Below are 23,740 nucleotides of genomic sequence, written 5' to 3' on the forward strand. Positions count from 1 at the left end.
CTGCATCAGCAGCATGAAGCAGCCAGAAAGCTGCCCTAAAGGGATAGCCAGCGATTCCCACTAACAGGGTTGGGTATGCCAGTCCTATGCCATCCAAACTCCTAGCCTATTGTAAGTTACGTAGGGGGCTATTTCAGACCCCAGCAATCCCAGGATGAGGAGACAGGAAGGTGGCTCTCTATGCTACCCGTCTGTGTTGAAAGTAAACTCAGCAGAGCTGAGGATCAGGTCCTACATGATCACATACTGGAAAATTCAACAGTACCAGGAATTATGTAAATTGGCTAAGAATTGGGTTGTCAGTATGTGTATGTAAAAGCAAAGCAGTGTGTTTTGCACCAGTTGAGTATTCCGGGGGTGTGCGAGTGAGAGTAACTTTCACACCATAGGGCAGAGGAGGGTAGAGCTGAAGAAACAATTAACAGGCAGATGTAAGATGAAGCAAGATAACCTTGTGGCATGTAAGTTGCACTTATTTTTGCACACCATGGCCAGATGCTGCAAGCACTCTGCATGCAGACCTCCCATTGACTTCAGTGGGAGCTCTCCCCATAAAGAGCTTTCAGGTGCAGGACCCCACTGCATTTTGCCATGTAGTGACCTAACCTTATGACTTACCTTATAAAGTCTTAAAGAAGAGGAATACTAAGAAGTTGATGGTCAGTATAATTGTTTTTCCATTAGGCTTAAATGAAGAGAAAAGTATAATAGAATGAAGGTAAAGGCCCTACTGGATATTAGAAGGAACTACTGATGATGTTGATAAGCAATGTCATCTGCTATATCTGTTACAGTAGAGACAAAAGTTAACAGAAACTATTTCCCATAATTATTATTAGTAGTGATGATAATAGTGTAATTCTTCTTCGACAGTACGTCCTTATGGGTGCTCCAGCATAAGATGTGCATTGAAATGACTTAATCTAATCTAAATTAATCTAACTGGTTAAAATTCAGCAGTACTTAAGTGCACTCTTGACCAGAGACCATACCACAGCATCTGTGGGTCCGCACCTTTGCAGAACAGCTCCTCATGTTCCCATATGAAGGCATATAGGGCACAGACCCACCACCACTCAGTTCCTTTTCAGCCACCTGTGGCTCGAGAGGGAGTATTTGGTGTCTGCTGTTCTACAGTTTCCCACCTTTCCTCACTTACTGTGAATTTTTCTTTCTCACTTTATTTAATTTACTTATTTTATTTCATTTTAAATTCAGCACAGTTGTGTTTTCAAAAGGGGGTCCTCCCCCTTCAGGACTTGTGGTTCAGCATTTAGCCATGCCAGGTTATGCTTAAGGCCCTGGGGTTAAGCCCTGCCAGACCTGCCACAGGTCTTTTCCTTGTGGCAATGGGCACTCTAGCTGTCTCCAGTGTCTGAGAGACACCCACATCCTGTCAAAGTGCAAGGTCTGCTTGGGGTTTAAAGATAGGTCTAGAGAAGAGAGAGAAACTAGGTTGAAGTGTCTCTTAATGGAACACTCTCTAGCTCATGAGGAGTTTATTCCCCCTCCCCGTACATCGGTCTCAATGTCTCAGGATGCTTTGGTGACTGCTGGAACCTCGGCAGCAGCCCCAGAGTCTAAGACTTCTGAGAAAAATAAGCCTCTTTCCCTTACGAGGAAGACAAAAAGTGGTACGTCATCCTATAAATCTCACTCCTGGGAGACCTCACGTCCCTTAAGGGATACCACTGAGACTGCGACTGAAATTGGTACAGAGGCATCAGTAGCACATAAGAAGTTGCGTGTGGAGAAGGCTTCCACGCACAGGGTAGTTCCTACCTCAGTACCATCTGATATCTCTTGACACGTGATATACACCGGGCTTCTTCCCATGCTTTGGTACCATCATCTTCCAACAGCTCCATGGTCAGAGAAGCTGCTCCATTGGCCTTTCCAGTACCACATGCACCATCTCTTCCTTGGCACCGATCCACATTCCTGGCTCCAGCACCAACTCGGATTCCAGCCATCAGCTATCACAGCCCCCCACCACCCTCCAGATTCTTTTCCCTGGAAGACCTTCCTGTATCAGACAAACCAGAGTCTTTCCTACTAAGGAGCTCTACTACAGCCCCTTCCCCCTACTACTACTCCATTAGCTACAGCCTACATCTTGGTTGAACTTCCCACGATCGGTATTTGCACCAATGCCTGAGCCTCCCCCCTTAGTCCAGGGGAGGATCCTTCTGTCTCTGAGGTCTTGGTAAAGGCCCTGACTCAGTACTGTACTTTCACACTCACCTGATTTCGTTTACTGAAGAAGACCTTCTGGAGCCCACCACAGGCACCAACAGACCATCCTCTGTTCCCCTATGCCCCTTAAGTACTGGGAGAGGCACAAGAGGAGCAAGAACTACAGATTGAGGGAAGCTCACCCGCTCAGGCAACTCCTCCTCCTCCTGGATAAGAAGGAAATGCCACCGCTACCACCACCACTCATATGCTGATGACTCTAAGGACTTCCAGGATCTAATGAAATGTGTGTCGGAGTTCCTCCAGAGCCCACTAGAAGAGGCCTACCCATCCTTTATGGCAAACACCTGCTACTATTCCTCCCACCTTCAAGTGGGCAGATAAAAAATATTATATTCTAGCCAAGGGAATGGAATACTTCTCCCATCCTGACTCTAATTCTGCGGTGGTGGATGCGTTTCCTACATTTCCTAATAGGCTCATATAATTATCAGTGTCCAGTCCCCTCCCCTTCAGATTCTCCACAGCCCCATGGGTCTTTACAAAGTTCCTCTCAGCAGTAGCGGCCTCCCTATGTCAGTGACCATTGCAGTATTCCCAGACCTGGACAAATGACTCCTCAAGGGTAGGTCAGCTCTAGAGGTTCAACCAGCAACCCTCAAGGCACTAGCCAGTCCCTGAGTCTCTGTATCAACTGGAAGAAGTCTACACCTATTCCAGTCCAGAGGAAAGATTTAATTGAAACCTCTCTGGATTCCCTAAGCGTCAGAACATACCTACAAAAGGAGAGATTCTCGACTATGTCCAGTCTAATGGCAACAGCACAGCACAGGCTGCAAACAACTGCGAGGACCTGCTTACAACTCTTGGGCCACATAACCTCGTCGTTTGTCACACCTCATGCAAGACTGCATCTCAGTTACCTTCAGACCTGGCTGAGGACTGTGTACACCCCAAACAGGCAGTTTCTCCAAACACATAATAGCACCCCTAAAAGTTCTGGACTTTCTCCCGTGGCAGAAGAACCCACTGAAAATCTACAGGGGAACCCCATTCTCACACCCTCCAGCCCCAAAATCCCGCACAATGAGCACCTCTTTTGGGTTGGGGGGCCCACCTCCAGGGAGCCGTAGCTCAAGGCAAGGAGTCCACACAAGAGATTACACTTCACATCAACATCCTAGAACTGAGAACAGTCCGCTATGCGTATCAACACTTCCCTCACAACTTAGAGAGCCATTCCGTCAGGAAGACGCTGGACAGCAGGGCAGCAATGTATTATATAAAACAACAAGGTGGAGCAAGATCCCAGGCCGTATGCACAGAATCACTACAACTGTGAAACTGGTACATTTCACATCAGATAGAAATTTTTGGTGGTTTATCTACCAGATGATCCAAATACAACTTAAGAATCCCTACACAGGAAAATGGGAGCTCAACTGTTCTGTCTTCCACAGCATTTGTCAAACCTGGAGTCTCCCGGGACCTCTTTACTATCCCAACCAGTACGAAATGTTGCCTTTTCTGCTGCAGGGGAGGATGCAGCCACCATTCATTGGGAGATGTTTTGATAACACTGTGGCCCTGCAGCCTGCTATATGCATACCCCCCTCTACCTCTCATTCTCAAGACATTGCTCAAACTGAGAGAAGAAAAAGCAAAGGTTATCCTCATAGCACTGTCATGGCCGAGACAGGTGTGGTTCTCAAATCTCCTTCACCTCACAGTGGCAATGCCTCTCCACCTTCCTCTCAAGCAGGATCTCTTGTCACAGAAGTCAAGTACCTTGAGCCATCCCAACCCCTCATCTTCCAATCTGAAGGCATTGCTCCTAGATTGTTCTGTGGCATGGACCTTACATGTTTGGATAATGTCCAATCAGTACTCCTATCTAGCAGGAAACCTACTACTCATGAAACTTACCTCCACAAGTGGAAATGTTTCTATTCCCGGTGTTCTCTTCACTCATCTCAAGCACGAGAAATTCCATTCTGCAAGATCCTAGAGTCCCTAATGGACTTAAAGACACAGGGTCTGTCAGTGAGCTCAGTCAGAATATACCTGGCAGCTATCACAGCCTTTCAGTTGTCCATTGGGGGCTTCTCAGTTTGCCCATCCTATCACAACCAGATTCCTTAAAGGCTTACACAACTTGTTTCCACCTGTATGAAACCTTGCTCCTCCACTGGACCTTAATTTTGTTCTCTGTGCCTTAAGGAAACACACAACCCCTTTGAACAAATGGCTCCCTATTCTCCCCTCCTTCTCTCCCTCAAGCCCTCATTCCTTATAGCTATCACTTTGGCTAGACAAATGGGAAAACTTGGTGGGCCCATTGCAGATGCACTATTCACTACCTCCTACAGAGACAAGGTCACACTACTTCCCCATCCTCGCTTCCTCCCTACGGTCTCTTTGGAATACCATATTAATCAGGAAAACCATCTACCAGTGTTCTATTCAAAGGCTCATGCCTCCAGAAAGGAATCTAGTCTACATACACTAGATGTCATAAGGGCTCTCGCTTTCTACTTAGACAGACCCAAGACCTTTAGGATCTCTCCCAGACTCTTTGTGTCCTTTGGTGAAAGAATGAAGGGACAGCCATTTCCATGCAAAGATTGTCGAAGTGGGTTTCAATTGCATCTTAACATGCTATGAGACTGCTGGAATACAGACCCCTCACAGCATGACAACCCACTCCACTAGAGCTCACGCCTTACCTATAGCCCTCCTGAAAGATGTTGCATAGCAGAAATCTGCAGAAATGCAAACATGTTCCTCTGTTCACATGTTCCCGAAGCATTATGCCATCTTACTGCTTCCAGGGCTGATACTATATTTGGTGATGCAGTCCTTTGAACTGTCTTGGACTTGCCTCACCAGCACCCACCTGCACATTGAGTTATTGTTTGGGAGTCTCCCATGGTGGAGACTCCCAAGCAGTACTTAAAAAAGGAGAGGTTACTTACCTGTACAGCAACATGAGTTCTTCAAGATGTTTTGTCCCTGTGGATGTTCCACCTCCCACCCTCCTTCCCCTCTGCTGCAGAGTCTCTGGCTTCACAGTTGAGAAGAAATTGAGTGGTCCATGCCTCCCTTTGTACCCTCAAATGGGAGCATGAGGAACTGGTCTGCATAGGCACAGGTTCGGCGACACAGCTTTACAGTCTCCGGCTGCGGGTGCACAGACACACAAATGGCCTATAGTGGAGCACTCACAGGGGCAAAACATCTCAAAGAACTCAAGTTACTGTACAGGTAAGTAAACTCTCCATCTGTATACACCGTTAAAGCCCCCAACATTATAGTGTGTGGGCACTCATTAATTCTTCTTTTCAGATTCACAAGTCATCAAGGAAGAACTTAAGAAATATTAGGGATTATAAGAAATGTGGCAGAATTAAAATACAGTGTGTATATCACTTTATTTTTCCAGACAAACTACTACAGGCCACAAAATAGTGACACCTGTTATCCATGTGACTGCTTCCCTTCTGGTTCTCACACTCGCACCTGTGACATGGAGACAGGGCAGTGTCCTTGTAAGCCTGGGGTGATTGGGCGACAGTGTAATCGTTGTGACAATCCATTTGCTGAGGTTACCATTCAAGGCTGTGAAGGTATCGTACGTTTCATCCATGCACTGCTTCTAACATTTTTTAAAACATCTACTTGTGTTATTACCTACAGAAATAGAAGAGAATTAATTGATAGTAATATTTAATCTAATTTATGTCAAATAGGGAAAGCGTTAGTTAAGAAAAAAGCCAAACATTCTTGTCCTGTTAATTCTGACACATGGATACATGAATCAGTCGGCTAGTGCAATAGTAACGTCAAATTGTGATGCTGTACAAGAAGTCCCTAACACCTCCTGCTCCCTTTGTGTGTTAAGATACCAGTTAGTTATGTGAAGGAGTCTGTGTGGGAAGATCTGACTGCACCACTCTTAGAGTGCCCTCTGCTGGCCTAGCCATGAAGCCACATTAACGTTTCAAATGATTTTAGTATTTCACCTTCCCACACAGACGGTTGGTTCTTGGTCTTATAACTGTGTCAGGATAAAGTGAGGTGGAAATTCATGCCCAGAAAGGTGGCCAAAGGTCTACAGGGTGTATGGTGTGACATCCAGAGTCCCAAATTCATAATGACCCTTTCTTGGCATGTATGTCTTTGATTTCACAATTGAATAGCTCTCAAGTTAGAGGTCGGGGAACACTGGTTTTGAAAAGAGAACAAATATAAATGGTTCCATATGGAAGCTGTTGGAGACTCCAGTAAAGTTTTAAGTGCAGAGAAAGCCTTTCTGCAGCTGTAAATGTATACTTACTATTACTTCCCTGACTTTACATTGCTAGAAAAATTGCATAATTTCTTTTTCTATCACAGTGATTTACAATGGGTGTCCCAAAGCATTTGAGGCTGGCATTTGGTGGCCACAGACCAAGTTTGGACAGCCATCTGCTGTGCCATGTCCCAAGGGATCAGTGGGTAAGTTGACTGGGTAGAACATTAACATTTTTATCTGAAACTCTGGTATGGGAAAAAATAAGAGTGAAAAAACGTGTATACGTAGAGAAGAATTTGTTAATAAAGTCTAGAGATTACAGTGCAGCTTATGGTTGTCACAAGCTGAAGGGTTTATCTATGTATAACTCTCATATCAAGAATTAATTAAATAACATTCAGGTTAACAAATGAAAGGCAGAATATTAAAAATGCAGTAGATAAACAAACAAGTGACTGTAATAGGAAAAAGAGAGTCTGAAACGATATCTGCAAATGAGCACAGTCAAATGTTTCACTTTCCATTCACTCTATAAAGTAATTATTATATGTTTTGTTTTCAGTGCATAATGGATTACACATGACCTTTAGTGATATAACTCATTAGACAGAGATAAAATGTGGAGTACTATTTATATGGTATTTGCTTTACTAAATTTCTGCTAATATAACTTCAGAGGTACAATGTAGCTAAAATTTTCCATCAAGCACTTTACCTTTATGCATCATTTTAGATTCCTGATAATTGCATTTTATCAGGAACATAAGCATGACTTCACCTGTATGAGCAGGAACAGCTGCAGGTGTGGGCTGCATTAATGTTTCTAAATAAAACATTGATTATAATGGACACATCTATGCTTCCAGCATTTTGTTATGACTAGTATCCTTTATATCTAAATGGGATGAATCACATGTGACAAGACTGTATGTATGTGGGATGAAGGAGGCAAGTGAACAACAATCTAATATGAAAATTAGAGAATACTCTAATGCACCTTTCCAAGCAAGTCTGTGTTGTTAAAATTCATTGTATATTTGGGGAGTATGAACTTTTTTCTTAAAGAAGTATTGATGAAGAGTATAGGGAAAAAGAGAGGCTCCTGGACAGGAAACACTAGCAGCTGTTAATGTGAGACGTGTTTGTCTCCTGGAGAATTTTGTTGTGGGAAATGAAATCTCTTTAACTACTTATCGCATTTCGATACTTGCCAACTCGTATCTGTTGTTATCATTGTCCAAGTGGAATGAACTGTAAATGATGATATAACTTTTAAAAGTAGCACCATGGAATCTGAGCATTGACTCCATAGGTTTGAGGAAGGTTGATAGGCTTGGCTTTGAGTCTTCAGTTCTGAGTACTTCAGAACAGTGCAGGGGGATTACATTTTTTTTAACTAACTTCATTTAAACTTTCAACTACTATAAAATATTTGCATAAATATAAATTTTTTTCAATGATATTTGCACTTTTCTTGTGATTGTTTCTGTGTGTATTCTAGCGAATGAATGAACAGGCAGAGATGTATGTGGAAATAGCAAATTTTAAAGGAACATTTCAGAATATCCACAGAAAGCAAATTTTGTACTTGCAAATGTGAATATTTGAACTGGAAACCTGAGTCTGGGTCACATTCAGCCAGTTAGGGAACAGAAACAATATCACGAGATTATGTATCCAGTCAGAGCTAACCAACATAGCTGAAAAGCAAATACCTGCAATTAATTGTTCACAAAATATCTACCGACCAAGGATCATCTCTAGAAATTAGTTGGCAAATAATTTCAAATAATGAATAAATTAAATAAAATAGCTGATTGCAAACAAGTCCAAATGAAAAAGGAAGTTACATGTGTTGTTTAAAGTGTTCAGTATGAATAACATGCTTAACTGTAATATTTACAGTGCTCATGTTGTGAAGCCCAGCTAGCATTTATCCAAGAGACCCATCTGAACAAACTAATGAATTCTCACCTGTGTAGGATAGATGTTTCCCTCAACTTTAGGAAGGAACTGTGTTTAGGAATTACACAGTCTTTCTTAGATTCACTGTATACAAGTTGCTTAATTCATCAGAGGATGCTTTGGCAGCTAGCATGAGACAGGTTTAGACAGAAATCTGGAGGCAAAACATGGACCATTGCTGGAGAAATCTATTCATTAACAACAATAAACTGTGTAACTTTCCTGAGGCTGAGGAATGCTAGTTTGCAAGGTGAAATATTTGCTTTTCTTTAAGAGATTTGAAAGTAAGAAGCTAATTTTCGAACACATTCTACATTGATTTGTGCAGGACTGTTCTAGGCCTCGTTAATCCTTTGTTTTGTTTTCTTCAGGGAATGCTGTTCGGCACTGTAATAGTGAGAGAGGCTGGCTCCCTCCGGAGCTTTTTAACTGTACCACCGTTAGCTTTGTGGATCTCAAAATCATGGTAGGAAATGTTCCCTTATACTTAGCAGGCTAGAGTCTTATTGACCTGTCCAATATACAGTAGCATCTACACATAATGGACATACTTTGAACATGAAGAAATGAATAGACTTATAGCTTCCCACATCTGGTGACAGCTATTCGGACTGTATTCATCTTTGCTTACCGCAGTGTTGAGGTACTGAGACATTCATTGTAGCACCCAGTAACACTTCATTAATACTTTGACTTCAGAGGAGTAACACTGATTTACACCAACTGAATATCTGACCCAACATTTTCCTGGGGATTTGTTAGAATTTCCCCTGGAGTTTTAGTAATTGTTTGTTGGTAAAGGCCCTTGGAGTTGTGTCATGCTGTTTTTAAAATGCTCATTTTTGGCAAATTTTCTCTTGCATACTGGGAAACCCACATGATGTTAATGTGCACACTAAATAAAATCCCCAACCGCTGTTAACTTCTTTAGTTCCTCCTTCTAATGCTAATCATCTCAGATAATCACAGCCTCTATCTTGACACCACCAGGCTCCATCTGCCAGTCATGTGAATCTTCAGAACCTGCATTTCCCTTTGCCCTTCTCTGATAGTCATGCACTTTCTGTGATAATGTCCTCTCTACTCCTTTCCCAGGAGTGTTTGTGTTTGAATCTAATGCTTCCTCTGTCTCAGAAGTCTCCAGATGATGAAAAGTCACAGTGTCTTTGTAACTGGAATGACTGAACTAAGACTCTTGCTAAATTGTTTTCCCTTATTTTTTTCTCCTTTCTTCTTCAGAATGAAAAACTACATCTCAACAAGAGCAAACTGGATGGAGACAAGTCCATACAGATTGCTAAAGTGCTGCAGAATGCCACCAAGTACACAAACTCCTTGTACGGAAATGATGTGAGGACAGCTTATCTGCTGATGATCAAGGTCCTGCAGTACGAGAGCCAACAGCAAGGGTTTGACCTAGCTGCAACAAGAGATGCGGAATTCAATGAAGTAAGAGAGATGTTATGCACTAAGTTGCGCACGTAGGTTCCCATTATATGTTCATTTAGAAATAATAAATGAATTTGCCCCAAACCTGGATGGAATGAATGTGCCCGTGAATTGTTTAATCTGTCTCACAGAATATTCCTTCTTCTGAATAGTTTAAAATGAAATTTGACAATGTATAGCATAGGGAATGAGACTGCAGGTAAAGTCCATGACAGTACCATCCAAAACTGAACTCTCCAAACTCGAAAATAATTGAAAGAAAGTGCTAATATTGAGTAAAATGGCTTTGTCTCATTCTGCTCTTCAGTGGAAAACCTACCAGATATTACCAAACTTTCATTTCAATATATATTAATAAAATGCACAGAGGTGAATTAACTCTGAAAATGGGTTATCCTGTTGCCCTCACACTGGATCTTCCATAATACATTTAAAAATCCTTTTAGAGCAGTGTGAAAAATGAGTAAATGTACATCTGTATTATATCAGGCTTATAGTTTCCAGTGTAACTATTCCCTTCCAGAAAATTCATACACACTCAGAATCCTTTATTTATGCATTTCTAATAAAAACAAAATTGTAACTGGCCTGTTACTAGCTCTGGAGGTTTATTTGTTGGTTTCATTAGAACTGAAGTAGCATTTTGATCAAAACTCCCCTGCAGAATTCTTTAAAATCTTTTCTGACAATTTTGTATTCTGCAGTAATTGCATTCTCCTCTTCCTAGTTTTCTACCCACAGAAGAGCTGCTTGTGCTAATGTTAATTTCCAGACAAATATCTGTTGATGGTGGTGTATCAAGGTCTAAAAGAACAAACTATAAAAATAGAGAGTTCATTGCAACTTAGGAACAAAGTGATTTCCTCCCTGATGTAGAAAATTTCTCAGTGTCTTAGGTTATTAAGTTTACAAATAATAAAAGACTTTTGAAACAGTTAACTTTTTAGATTCCCCAGGTTTTAAGAGATTTTTTCTTCCTTAAAGCAAACATTGTGCCAACAAACTTATAGCTTCTGGCACTGGAGTTGGAGTTGGATGAATTTCCAGTCCCAAAGCCTTTAGATGGAATTGCATAAGAACTTAGTAGGTGTTGCTAAGTAAAAGTGTGAACAAAAAGCAAGAGAAATAATCTGCCTTTGAAATTTTGCCTTCTATTTATTTAGAATATTTTCCTGTACATAGCACTAAAATATTCACCATAATACTGTGTAGCTGCCTAAGTACTTTTAGGGGAGATCAAAGAATTAAAATGAGTATGTTTTGGACATCTATTGCGTCATTGAAGATCTCATATGGAGAAAATGATGATCTAGGCTGAGAGACTATAAGAGAAAGCAGAAGAAGTTTGCTAGTCATTGTTGAGTTAAGCCTGAAAAGCGCAGCAGAGTGGGCAATGCAAAAAGCAACCATGAAAATTGGTGAGTTCTGTTAAAAATGGCTGCTTCCATTTTCTGCTGCAGTGAGGTTTTAGCTAACCAAGTGATATGTGGGTCCCTTGTAAAGATGTTGGCAGTTTTTTGTTATCTCAAACCAAAGCTACTGAAACACTTATTTCAGACCAATACTTAAGAGGCATCTTTTCCCTCGCCAGTCAAATGAATGTTTTTTAGGAGGATGGCTATAGGCATATTAGTTTACTCTAGGCCATTGTGGAGCATGATTTAATTCCTGCCATAATAGTATCCAAATTTATCCTCAGATATTAAAAAGTTTTTTGATGCCACACAGTAACTTTCTACATTTGAACCAAAAGTTTTTTATAACAGTTTCAGTGTTCTTGTCTAATTGAGCCTTATACGGTATTATTTTGTTTACTGTTTTTCCATTGTGTTTCAAGTTTCCATTGTAATATTTTGTTTAGTTTCCTAGCCAAGAGCTGTATATGCAGGAATTTAGTCAGAGCCTCTTTTTTTTTCCCCCTGGAGATTTTTGTTTTAACGCAGCATAGAAATGGAAAAAACCCAACATATATTTTAAATTTTCTTTCATGATTCTGAGTTTGTACCTGTAAATTAAGATTAGTTCTTGCCATTCCCTGCCACATATGTTCCCCAAAAAGAAAAAGAACAGGGACTGATTTGTAGATTCCTTGATGATTGCACACACATATCAAACTCTATAAGAGAGGATACCATGTCGTCTTGTTAAAAATTTAACTTTTCAACAAGTCCTATTCATCTGACTTTCCAGGGGTATTTCCTAACCTAGCTCGCAAGCAGTCTCTGCCTATCCTGTCTCATCTCTGTAAGGCAAAGCCAGTATGGTTGTTTTCCTTCTGAATTGTCTTGATGGGTTTCCTGCTTTGAAAAAAAAAAACTTTCTTGTAAATCTCTGATCATTGTGCAGGTTGCTAATGAAAAGCTTGAAGGGATTTCTCATAAGTAAAGCAACCTGAGGGTGACTAATAGGTGTGCATTTTTTTTAAATAAGGCTGGAACAGGACATGTCTGGATCAAAATGTTTCATTGTGTGTTCACCTGAGGCCGTAATGCAAATTGTTTACAATATTTCTAACCTGAAACCTAGCCTAGCTAAACTCTCCCAGTTGTCTTGTACTGAGTGTTCTAATCAGTTAGGTTTATATTTATTTTTGTTCCTAGAATATCATTGAAGTGGGTAGTGCCCTTCTGGACCCCAGCAACAAGGAACACTGGGAGCAGATCCAGCGAACAGAAGGTGGCACATCCCACTTGCTGAAACATTATGAGGAATATTTCAACAAGGTGGCCCAGAACATGAAGAAAACCTACATGAAACCTTTTGTCATTATTGCCACAAATATGAGTGAGTAGCTGTTGAAAATGTCGTTTTCTCTTAGATGTAATTCCCTGATGCTTGAGAGCATCAGGTATTGTCCATCCATGGGACCTGCAATATGGTCTGCAGAGAACAGCGAAGGGTGCCATAGCTGTATAAGAGAAAAGCTCCAGGATGTTGGGTTTGATTTTTTTCTCCAACGTGTTTAACTCATCCTTTGACAATGCTGCATGGGCATTGAAAGGGCTCCCTGCTGTGTGGCTTGGAATCCTGACCCAGAAGGCAAGCCAGGTGTTGCTAAAACTGTAAATTGCCAGAACAAATACAAGCATTTTAAGGGCTTACAGAGCTATGGTGGGTGTTCAGTTCCAGAGTCAGAAGATATTTATTTTCATGACATCTTGATGGGTCTTGAGACAATTCCAATAATCAGGATATTCGAGTTAAAATTCTTTCATAAATATACAGCCACACATTAATATATATCCATCTCAAACACTGGAATTTCTAGAATTCCTCTGAAAACACAATTTTTAGCAGAGAACTTCTACAACCAAGATATTAGCCCAGATGAAGCTAAGCAGCATGGTCTAAAGGACTGAGTAGAGGACTGAGAGCTAGAATTTATTGATTTCGAATCCCAACTCTGACTCTAATTTTGACTTACTATGTGACCTTGTTGTAGTAGTTTCTTGATCTGTAAAACTGAGATGATAATTCTTGCCAACCTACCTCACAGAGGTTATGTGATAATTGAATTGATATTTGTACAGTGCTTTGAAAACATAAAGTGCTAGATAAATGCTAAATATTATTATTATTAAAATAAGCAGGAATCCAGTCTTATATGGCAGAAAAGCTTATCAGCAAAATTTCAAGTGGAGGGAAAGAGAAACACAAAGAAATATCCCTGAAACAGCCTGTATTCCAGTCCATGTACCAATAGGGATTTTATTCTGTGTGGATGGTTGGAGCCCAGAAGTGAAAGCTGGTCAGGAATTTTCCATCAAAATATTTTTTAAACAGAAAATATTTCCATAAAACTGAAATTTTCCATGAGAAAATGTTGTTTTTGAGAAAATAGTTTGTTTTTCTATCGGGAAAATTGACACACAATGTTTCAGGTCTAATCAACCAAAATTGAAACATTTTCTTTTGAGGCAGTTCAGCATTGATTTATTTCACTCTGATCTGCCATGGTGTCTTATGGGGGTTGCAGTTCAGATGTCTCATATCCCCATTCTCCCCTATGGGTCAGGCTTCCTGACTAGACTACATGTCCCATTAGGTATCACGTTCCCCCCATGTTGATCTGACAGAGTGCATCATGGGAGACGTGACCACAGTGTATCATGTGAAATGCAGTCTGACTAGGAGACCTGCCCATAGAGGGGAATGGAGACTGAGTTACTCGAGCTACAAATCTGATGACACACTGCAGCAGCTCAGGGGACAACAGATTAAAGTTGAATCAACCAAGCCAACTTGTTCAACAAACTGAAATGAAACATGTTGGTTGTTGAAATGTTTTGATATTTCTGAATCAAATTTTTTGAACTTTCACTTCCTCAAAAAATGTTATTTTATCGTTTCATCCCAACTTGGAGTGAAAACTGGTTTCAAAATGTCTGAATTTCCTATGGGATGGAAAATCTGAAATTTCACCAGCTCTGCCGGAGGTCAGAAGGATGTAGCTTCTAAGGGTCAAGGCAATTCTGTACTGAATAGTTGTTTTTTTTTTATCTTGAGCAATTTTTCCAGGTGGGCACTGCATTAGTAGGGTTGACTAACTCCTCATCAGTGAATTCTTTAGAGACTAGGGAAAGTATGGGACTTGGCAGTGCTTAACATGGACATTTCCTCACACAGAAACTTGCAGTGAGCTAAAGCTTTCAGTATAGTGTTACCCTCCACAGCTCCAGCTTCTCAATTTTAATTTCAATTAAAATGCCTGAATAGGCAGTTTGTGAGGTTTTTAAAAATTGCAAGGTACAAGCCAACTCTACTGTAACACTTTTAACAGTTGCGGAACAGCCAGAGGGTATGGAGATGAGCCCCAGAATAGCTAGCAATGTGGGGGGCGGGAAGAGCTGAGAAGTACTCTCATCCCTGACTGCTCCAAGGAACAAGAGACTGTGGCTAGGAATCTAACCCACTTCTGCATGGCAAACGACAAAAACTAAGCCATGGGGTCCGTCCTTTAGTATATGAATAACAGTAGAAGTATTAAAACTTTTTTAAACTCCTAGTTCATACTTGGCTCTGTCAAGTTGAGATAATATTGCATCACTTTGTATAGCTATGTTCATCTATTGCTGGCCACCACACAGTATGTCACATACACAAAATAAGTAATTTCCAATTCAATGGCCATGTAATATAATACCAGGCTATGTCACCTCCAGTCCAAGGATTTTAAACCACTTACAAAGATTAAGCTTCCCAGTACTTCCTGGGGAAGTATTATTATCCACAAATCACAGATGGAGAAAGTGAGGCAATGATTTTTTCAAGGCCAAATGGGAAATGTATGATGAAGCTAGGAATAGAATCCATACTTCCTGACTTCCAGTCCTGTGCATTCCTCTTTTTTGTCCCTCTTACCATTCCTCTTGCCAGTTTTCTTCCCAACTACCATATGTAAAAGTTTAAATTTTAGACTTTTCCAGAAGATCACATAAAGCGCAGTTTGACTCTGAAAAATGACACTGTCAGTTCATATTTATCTCTCAATGATACTAGAGCAAATTTGTTCTGTTTACTAGCAAAAATACATTTTCTACCTGCTAGCTTTGCATGCTTAACCACGGATATCAGCGGGACAAGGTGGATGAAGTAATTTCTTCTATAGGATCAACTTCTGTTGTTCAGAGGGACAAGCTTTTGAGCTCACACAGAGTTACAACACTGCATATAACCTGGGATGTGAAAGTCAAGCCGGGTTCTTTCCAGTTTGTTCATAATCAGCAGCAATAAAGACTCCATAGTACAAATTCTAACTTCAGGTACACGTGTGCAACTCGTGTCAATGATATTAATTAAAGTCAATGGTAAGATATGTCTGAGTATGGCTCTGCACCTGGGATTTAGTTAGCAAGAATGTTGATGATCATGGACAGAAATCACACCCAGCTCATTCTCTTTATTGTGTTGTTTCTGCAGTACAAACAGGAGTAAAAAATAGTAAAAACTTATTTTTGAAATAGCAGATTTGGCTGTCTGAATACATAGAAGAAGTTGGGCTGTTGGTTTAGAATCTGCCATTTTTAAATAGTTCACGTTCAGGACAGAACAGCACTTCACTAATATAATATCTTTTCCTGTGAAAATTGTTACCATTACATATGCACTCCATTACCTTTATAATCTATAAGTATGAAATAATGCTGAAAACTGATTTCAGTCATCACTGAAAATATTTCTTGAGAGAGACTACATTTGGCATTGGAATTTGAACCAAAGAATACTTAATGTCATGGATTTTTTAAACTATCGGCAAAATTTCACTTTTGAATAACACCATATTTGATTGAAATGAAGTTAATATTATGAGGAACTTAATTTTTTTTTCAGTTATTGCTGTTGACATCTTTGACAAGTCTAATTTTACGGGTGCTAAAGTACCACGGTTTGACAGGATTAAAGAAGATTATTCTAAAGATTTGAAGTCATCTGTTTTGTTCCCTGATACTTTGTTCAGACCTTCAGATAGAAAAGGTAAAACACCTCTCCACATGTTTTGGAAACTTTTAATAACAATCTTCCAATCGACTCATAGGCATCAGTTATGCCTCTTACGAGGCAGAATTGTCCTGGGGAGAGGGTGGGGTAGTCATATACATAAGTGAACATTATATAGTGATAGAATGACTGTGCATACCTGTAAGACATAAAGCCTTCAGGGCACTAGGGGAGCATGCTGGAACTGTATATCAGCCCCCTCATTCTACTCTCTCACTGTGCAGAGAAATGGTCCTCTCATTTGTTCCACACAGAAATGACCTTTAGCACTTTGGCAGCACTCATGGCCTCGCCCCACCCACAGGCTCCCCAGCACATCCATCCAAATTATAGCTGGCCAGAGTACAGTCACCTGCCCAAGTAGGGGAAGCTCTTATAGACTGACATATGTTCTGAAGAGCTAGAGGATTCTCTGACAACTTTACAGTGCAGATTTTTGTAGTAGTTATCTGCCATTTTTTATATCTATTCTGGAAGGGAAAATACCACAAATCATTGAATCAGGAACCCTTCAAACATAATTGTTAATACAAATTTATATTCGGAGATTAGCTGTTCATTCCAGACAGGAAGTTGTTTCTTATTCACCCCAGAAAAGCAGAAACATGTCCCTGTTTTTTTAGGAACTCAATAAAATCCACAGTATGTAAGTGAAAACGATGGACCTTAGATGCACTAGTCTCCTGTGAAGGTATGAATGAGAATTTCAGCAGAAATGGAGTCAGTGGTGGCATAGATGAGCAGAGCAGGTGAAAGACAGATTTACAGACAGCATGATATGAAAGATGGAGAGGCCAGAATCGAGGATGGTGCCAAGTTAATAGCAAAGGCAAATAAAAGATCTAACTGCAACAGGCAGATGGAGGATAGTGTGCCTCTTACAAAGATGGAGAGTTCTGCCTTAGAGACATTTGAAGAAAGTTAAGGTAAAACCACAAGGCATGGTCAAGGCAGGCAGAGAGAGTAGCCCAAATGGAATCATTAAAGGTGTCAAAGATGATGTATGGTTGAATATCCTCAATATAAAAATAAGTAGTTTAAAATAAATAACGTATAAGGTAGTTTGTTTTTAATGGAAGATTTTTCTTATTTATGCTATCTCTATCTTTTCTGTAAAAGGAAAGCAAATGACGTTAAGAGATATATTGCCAAAATTCGAAGATTATGTGATGTCAATTTAAAGTAAATACTCTGGGCCCATTGCTATTGTATTTCCAAAAGGCATGCGATTTACTGTACATCTTGCAGGGCATAATAAGGATAATACACATTGGTTTTAATGTTTCTCTTTAAATTGTGCATCTTATTTAAATATATGTGCATGTTTTAGCCCCAGAACTGCTCATTTTCTAATTAAATAGAGATGGTTCAGTTATTTGATTATCAATTCTGTGATTCTAGAATGTGTGATATAGTCATATAAAGTATCCTAAAACATCACAGAATCAAAAGTGTTCTCAGTGCTGTGCATTTGAAGTTACCTGAGCACGAATGTTAACACAGATAACTGAGTGTAAACATCAGTTTAAATGGTAGCCCAAACTTATGATGAAAGCGTTACCCTTGGATGTCTGTGTTGATTTAGTAGTAGCACCTACAATGAAGCCGTCAAACCAAAAATTATCCTCCAAGATGGATAATGGCATTTTAAACTCCGAGAATGCACTTACGAAGAGAAGGAAGCGACACCCAGAAGAGTCTAACCAGTATGCTGTTGCTATGGTGGTCATATACCGATATCTAGGACAACTTTTACCCGAGCACTACGATCCTGACAGAAGGAGCTTAAGGTAAACTTCACTCATTTGTGACCTACTCATAGAATCCTTGTGACTTGCTTTGAATTCTAGATGGTGGTGCTATTATGCTATAACTACACCTCTCAGCTATCAGCTGTAATTCATTTGTTACTGTAAAAGTAATTGTTTGCATATCTGTCCTTCTCTTGCTCTAGATATTTGAGACTCTAGAGTCTAGGCTGTCCTGTGAAAACAACCAGTTCACTAATGCTGGGTTTTAGAAATTTAAAAACTGTGGGTTTTGATTTTGCAGCCATGACAGCTCCTTCATTGAGACAATCATATATGCAGTAGCTGCAAAATTGGGCCGTTGTATTTTAGTGTTGAAATCTTTTTACAACTTCGTTTTATTTCTACAGATTACCTAATCGACCCATCATTAACACACCCATAGTGAGCACCACTGTTCATAGTGAAGGGGAACCTGTACCAAACCTCCTGGAAAAGCCCATTATACTTGAATATGCCTTGCTGGAAACAGAGGAGAGAACTAAGCCAGTCTGTGTGTTCTGGAACCACTCAATCACGTATGTTTAGTGACTATTTTGGGAGAGAGTCATGGAATGCATTGCAGGTGTCAGAAGTTCAGGCAGGGAAGGCACTGTGAGAGAAGAACATGAACCCTTTTGTTCTTAATTTGTTCAGGGAGACAGTCTATTATAGGGGAATAATGACATGAAATCACTTCTCACTAGGCATAAACAGTGTAAAAGTAATTAGAATAACTCATGAGAACAAAAGGAGGAGTCTCTACAAATGTGGCTTTCAATCAAACTCACACTGCAATCTGCGTAACTTCCTGCAATATTTTACCACACTGAAGTATGAGCCTCAGGAAGCCAGTGATTTTACATAATCTGTGAACTTTTCCCCTCTTGTGTTAAAGCCTGTGGTTGAGAACCCTGGGAAGGAAATCTCTGTTAGGATATGCTTGCTGAGTTCTTTGCCTATTGTTCCATCCTCCAGTCCTTGCAATCGAAGAAGCGCAAAGTAGAGGAGGCTTCTGTTGCTTTCCCATACTCTCTATGGCATGATCAGGTCCAATCTGGCTATATGAGTACAATAAAGCAGCTAGCTATTCTTCATACAAGAACAAATGGAAATGTGGTTCTTAAATTGAGTTGATGAGATCACAAGTTTTAAACTGAATTACACATGCCAAAATCTAACCTCAAAATATCATTTTGGAAAAAAAAGTTGATCACAAGGACAATTGTGCTAGTTACTAGCAATTTATTCCCCCCGCCATAGACCATTGCTTATTTGTCTTTGTTTGTGTCAGTGAAAAATAAAAGGGATGTGTGAGTGGGTGGGAAGGGAAATGTCTATTTTGGAACCTTTGACCCCTTCCCATTCCATCTTTCAGCCCACCATGATCAGGCAACAGTTTCTGTGTCTGGCTTTCATGGAAGGAAGTAGCAGGGAGAATAAGTAGAAATATTCTCAGTCAAGTCTAATCTAGTCTCTCATATTTGGTAAAGAGTGAAATTGAAAACACAAATATGCCTTAAAGATGTAGAGAATTCTCTGAATGGTATTACATTGTGCAAGCATTTTTGGATTCCACAACGTTATGAAAAAATACAGAGCAATCCTCTTAGAAATATTTTTAAGGGTGTGGGGAAAAAGGAATTAAATTTTGTGTTAAGAATTAACTCATTCAGCATTTAAAAAGTCTGATGTATTAAAATCAATATCATAGAATCATAGAAGATTAGGGTTGGAAGGAACCTCAGATCATCAACTTCCTGCTCAAAGCAGGACCAACCCCAACTTAATCATCCCGGCCAGCGCTTTGTGAAGCCAGGCCTTAAAAACCTCTAAAGTTGGAATAGGTAACCCATTCCAGGGCTTCACCACCCTCCTAGTGAAAAAGTTTTTCCTAATATCCAACCTAGACCTCCCCCACTACAACTTGAGTCCATTGCTCCTTGTTCTGTCATCTGCCACCACTGAGAACAGCCTAGCCCCATCCTCCCTGGAACTCTGCTTCCTTACATCTGACGAAGTGGGTTACAGCCCACGAAAGCTTATGCCGGCAGAAATTAAATGTGTTAGTCTTTAAAGTGCTACAGAACTCTCGTTGTTTTTGCTTCAGGTAGTTGAAGGCTGCTAGCAAATTTCCCTTCATTCACTCTTCTCTTCTGCAGATTAAATAAGCCCAGTTCCCTCAGCCTCTTCTCACAAGTCATATGCCCCAGCCCCCTAATCATTTTCTTTGCCTCCGCTGGACTCTCTCCAATTTGTCCACATCATTCCTGTAGTGGGGGGCCCAAAACTGGACACAATACTCCAAATGTGGCCTCATCAATGACAAATAGAGGGGAATAATCACTCCCTTTGATCTGCTGGCAATATTCCTACTAATGCAGCCCAATATGCTGTTAGCCTTCTTGGCAATAAGGGCACACTGTTGACTCATATTCATCTTCTTGTACACTGTAACCCCCAGGTCCTTTTCTGCACAACTGCTGTTTTAGCCAGTTGATCCACAGTCTGTTAGCAGTGCATGGGATTCTTTCGTCCTAAGTGCAGGACACTGCACTTGTCCTTGTTGAATCTCATCAGATTTTTTTGGCCCAATCCTCCAATTTGTCTAGGTCACTCTGTATCCTATCCCTACTCTCCAGCATATCTACCACTCTTCCCAGCTTAGTGTGATCCACGAACTTGCTGAGGTTGCAATCCGTCCCATCATCCAGATCATTAATGAAGATGTTGAACAAAACTGGCCCAGGACCAATCCCTGGAGCACTCCACTTGATACCGACTGCCAATTAGACATCGAGCCGTTGATCACTATCTGTTGACCCTGATGATCTAGCCAGCTCTCTATCCACTTATAGTCCATTCATCCAACTCATACTTCTTTAACTTACTGGTAAGAATACTGTGGGAGACCGTATCAAAAGCTTTGCTAAAGTCAAGGTATATCACTTCCACTGCTTTCCCCACATCCACAGAGCCAGTCATTTCATCATAGAAGGCAATCAGGTTGGTCAGGCATGACTTGCCTTTGGTGAATCCATGCTGACTTTCCTGGTTACCTTCCTCTCAGCCAAGTGCTTCAAAATGGATTCCTTAAGGATCAGTTTCATGATTTTTTATGGGGATTGAGGTGAAGCTGACTGGTCTGTAGTCTCCCGGTTCCTCCTCCTCCCCGTTTCTGAAGATGTCAATTATATTTGCCTTTTTCCAATCATCTGGGACCTCCCCCGATCACCATGAGTTGTCAAAGATTATGCCCAGTGTCTGCAATCACATCAGCCAACTCCCTCAGCACCCTCGGATGCATTGCATCTGGCCCTATGGGCTTGTGCTTGTTCAGCTTTTCTAAATAGTCTTGAACCTGTTCTTTCAGCACTGGAGGGCTGCTCACCTCCTCCCCATATTGTGCTGCCCAGTGCAGTAGTCTGGGAGCTGACCTTGTCTGTGAAGACAGAGGCAAAAAAAGCATTGAGTATTTCAGCTTTTTCCACATCATCTATCACTAGATTGCCTCTATCATTCAATAAGAGGTCCACACTTTCCCTGACCACCTTCTTGTTGCTAACATACCTGTAGAAACCCTTCTTGTTACCATTCACATCCCTTGCTAGCTGCAACTCCAATTATATATAAATATAAAAATGAAAGTCCCGTAATGCTTGCATATCTCCCGTCAACATACTTACGCTGACATACTGTGGCATCTACACAGCCCTGCACCAACAGGAGATGCCCTCCCATCGATGAGGCCTGACTCCTTTCAGGGAGGTGAACTAATGGCATTGACCGGAGATCCCATCTCCCATTGATTGAGCGGGTCTACACGACCTGCTCAGTTGATCCCACTGTATCAATAGCTGCGGACCCCACAGTGTAGACGTACCCTATAACTGAGACCTGCATTAGTGATTAATATGGCTGATGGGATGAGGGTGAATGAAGGAAGTGGTCCTGTAGGGTCACTCTAGAACAAGAAAAGCTTATCACTTTACTTGTGGTTCCTTCATTCCACAGAATTGGGGGGACGGGAGGCTGGTCCTCCAAAGGATGTGAACTTTTTTCTAGAAACCAGAGCCATGTTTCCTGCCAGTGCAATCACATGACCAGCTTTGCAGTCTTAATGGACATTTCGAAACGAGAGGTGAGTGGCCACACTCAGGCAGAGGTTGGGCTATGGTGTTTTTAAGGGACCTCAGGTGTGATTTAAGAGCTTTTCCCAACTGGATAATTCCTTCTTTGCTTTCTCCTGCAAACAAAGCCAATGGCATGTCAGTGGTGTATTCATGTGGTGCCTGCCAGTGCTGTTGCAATGAGGTCTATATCCATATTCTTACTGAGTTTGTTACATGGTCATAAAAATGTCCTGCAGTAAAAATTAATGTACAAGACCACAAATTAGAATGGAGTGGGGTGGCGCGGGGGGGCTACTCAGTTCAGAAAAGACCATAGCAGCAGAACAAGACTGGCCGTCATACTCTCACTGGTGATGACGTCCTGCTCCATTCTGTGAATCTGCAGAGGGAGACCACAGAACATGGACTGGAGAGTTACTGCTGCTCAAAGCACAAACTCCACTGTAACATCTCTCAGTGTTTAGACACACGTAGGACAAAGCATACTATCTAGTGCCTGCCTGCAGTCTGGGGGCCATATTGACCTTTTGAGCAGGGGAAGATGACTAAAGGGAGGGATGGAGCATCTTGTTAGCCTTTTTCCCCTCTCCATGGGGCCCACATTTTTCAGTGCAGATTTCTGGGCCTTTTGCACTGCACAAATGAGCAGCTCAGTTAAAGTTAGTTAAAACCCTTGCAATCCTTCTGGATGAATAACATCTATGGAATGTAATGTCCTGGTTCTAGTTGCTTGTTTTGTTTGTCTGCTGGCAATACTCACAGGAGGAAGGTAAGCAAGATTTGGACATAAAGAAGACCTTGTTTTGCTTTCCTCCACAGAGAGTCAAATGCGACAAACTAACCACTAATGCAAAACTCATGAAAATTCTTAGTTCCCACCTAAGAAGTTAGGGTGTCATAGAAGTAGAGACTCAAGTTCATCTTTCTAGCTATGATTGTACAGTAGTTTATCTATAGTTAAGCATAGCTTTTAATTAAATCCACAGGCCAGATTCACATCAGTATTCTTCACAGTGCACAAAATGACACTTGTCAGTTGAAAAACTACAGTATAGATTCTGTGAAATGCCAATTTGAAAAGAGTTAGTTTTAAATTTACTATCTTGAGGGGTTCTTTCTTGGCACGTACTGATTTCCTGTTAACCCTGATTTTCATCAGGAAGCTGTAAATCAGGACAAAAGTAAAATTGGTTCAGTGGTTTGAAATTTGCTTCATGGTGGTTTTGTATTTTTAATCCTCGGAGTGAGTTAATGGTACCTGACATTTAAAAGGGTTTATGAAACATTTTCTTTCTGCTCAAGAGATTGAGTCACCACTTTCCCCACTTCCATCTGTTCTGTAGATAATCTGTTGCCTGGATATTAGCTAAAAAGTTTGACTTGTAAGGAATCACATACGACAAAAAAACATAATAGGA

General features: G+C 40.8%; 1 protein-coding gene across 4 annotated transcripts in view; it reads left to right on the top strand.

The window, feature by feature from the left end:
* Positions 1-23,740, top strand: part of CELSR1 (cadherin EGF LAG seven-pass G-type receptor 1) — a 256,449-nt gene that overhangs the window by 202,584 nt on the left and 30,125 nt on the right. For all 4 annotated transcript variants that reach the window (XM_067564399.1, XM_067564400.1, XM_067564403.1 and 1 more), the window contains exons 15-23: positions 5,639-5,822; positions 6,592-6,693; positions 8,827-8,921; positions 9,695-9,904; positions 12,505-12,688; positions 16,235-16,378; positions 17,988-18,192; positions 18,561-18,728; positions 22,204-22,330. In XM_067564399.1, the coding sequence (XP_067420500.1) occupies positions 5,639-5,822; positions 6,592-6,693; positions 8,827-8,921; positions 9,695-9,904; positions 12,505-12,688; positions 16,235-16,378; positions 17,988-18,192; positions 18,561-18,728; positions 22,204-22,330 (1,419 nt within the window). The remainder of the gene's footprint in view (positions 1-5,638; positions 5,823-6,591; positions 6,694-8,826; positions 8,922-9,694; positions 9,905-12,504; positions 12,689-16,234; positions 16,379-17,987; positions 18,193-18,560; positions 18,729-22,203; positions 22,331-23,740) is intronic.

The sequence above is a fragment of the Emydura macquarii genome, unplaced genomic scaffold (assembly GCF_026122565.2).
Source record: "Emydura macquarii macquarii isolate MOO-44397 ecotype Brisbane River unplaced genomic scaffold, CSIRO-AGI_Emac_v2 contig_2636, whole genome shotgun sequence".
NCBI lineage: Eukaryota > Metazoa > Chordata > Testudines > Chelidae > Emydura > Emydura macquarii.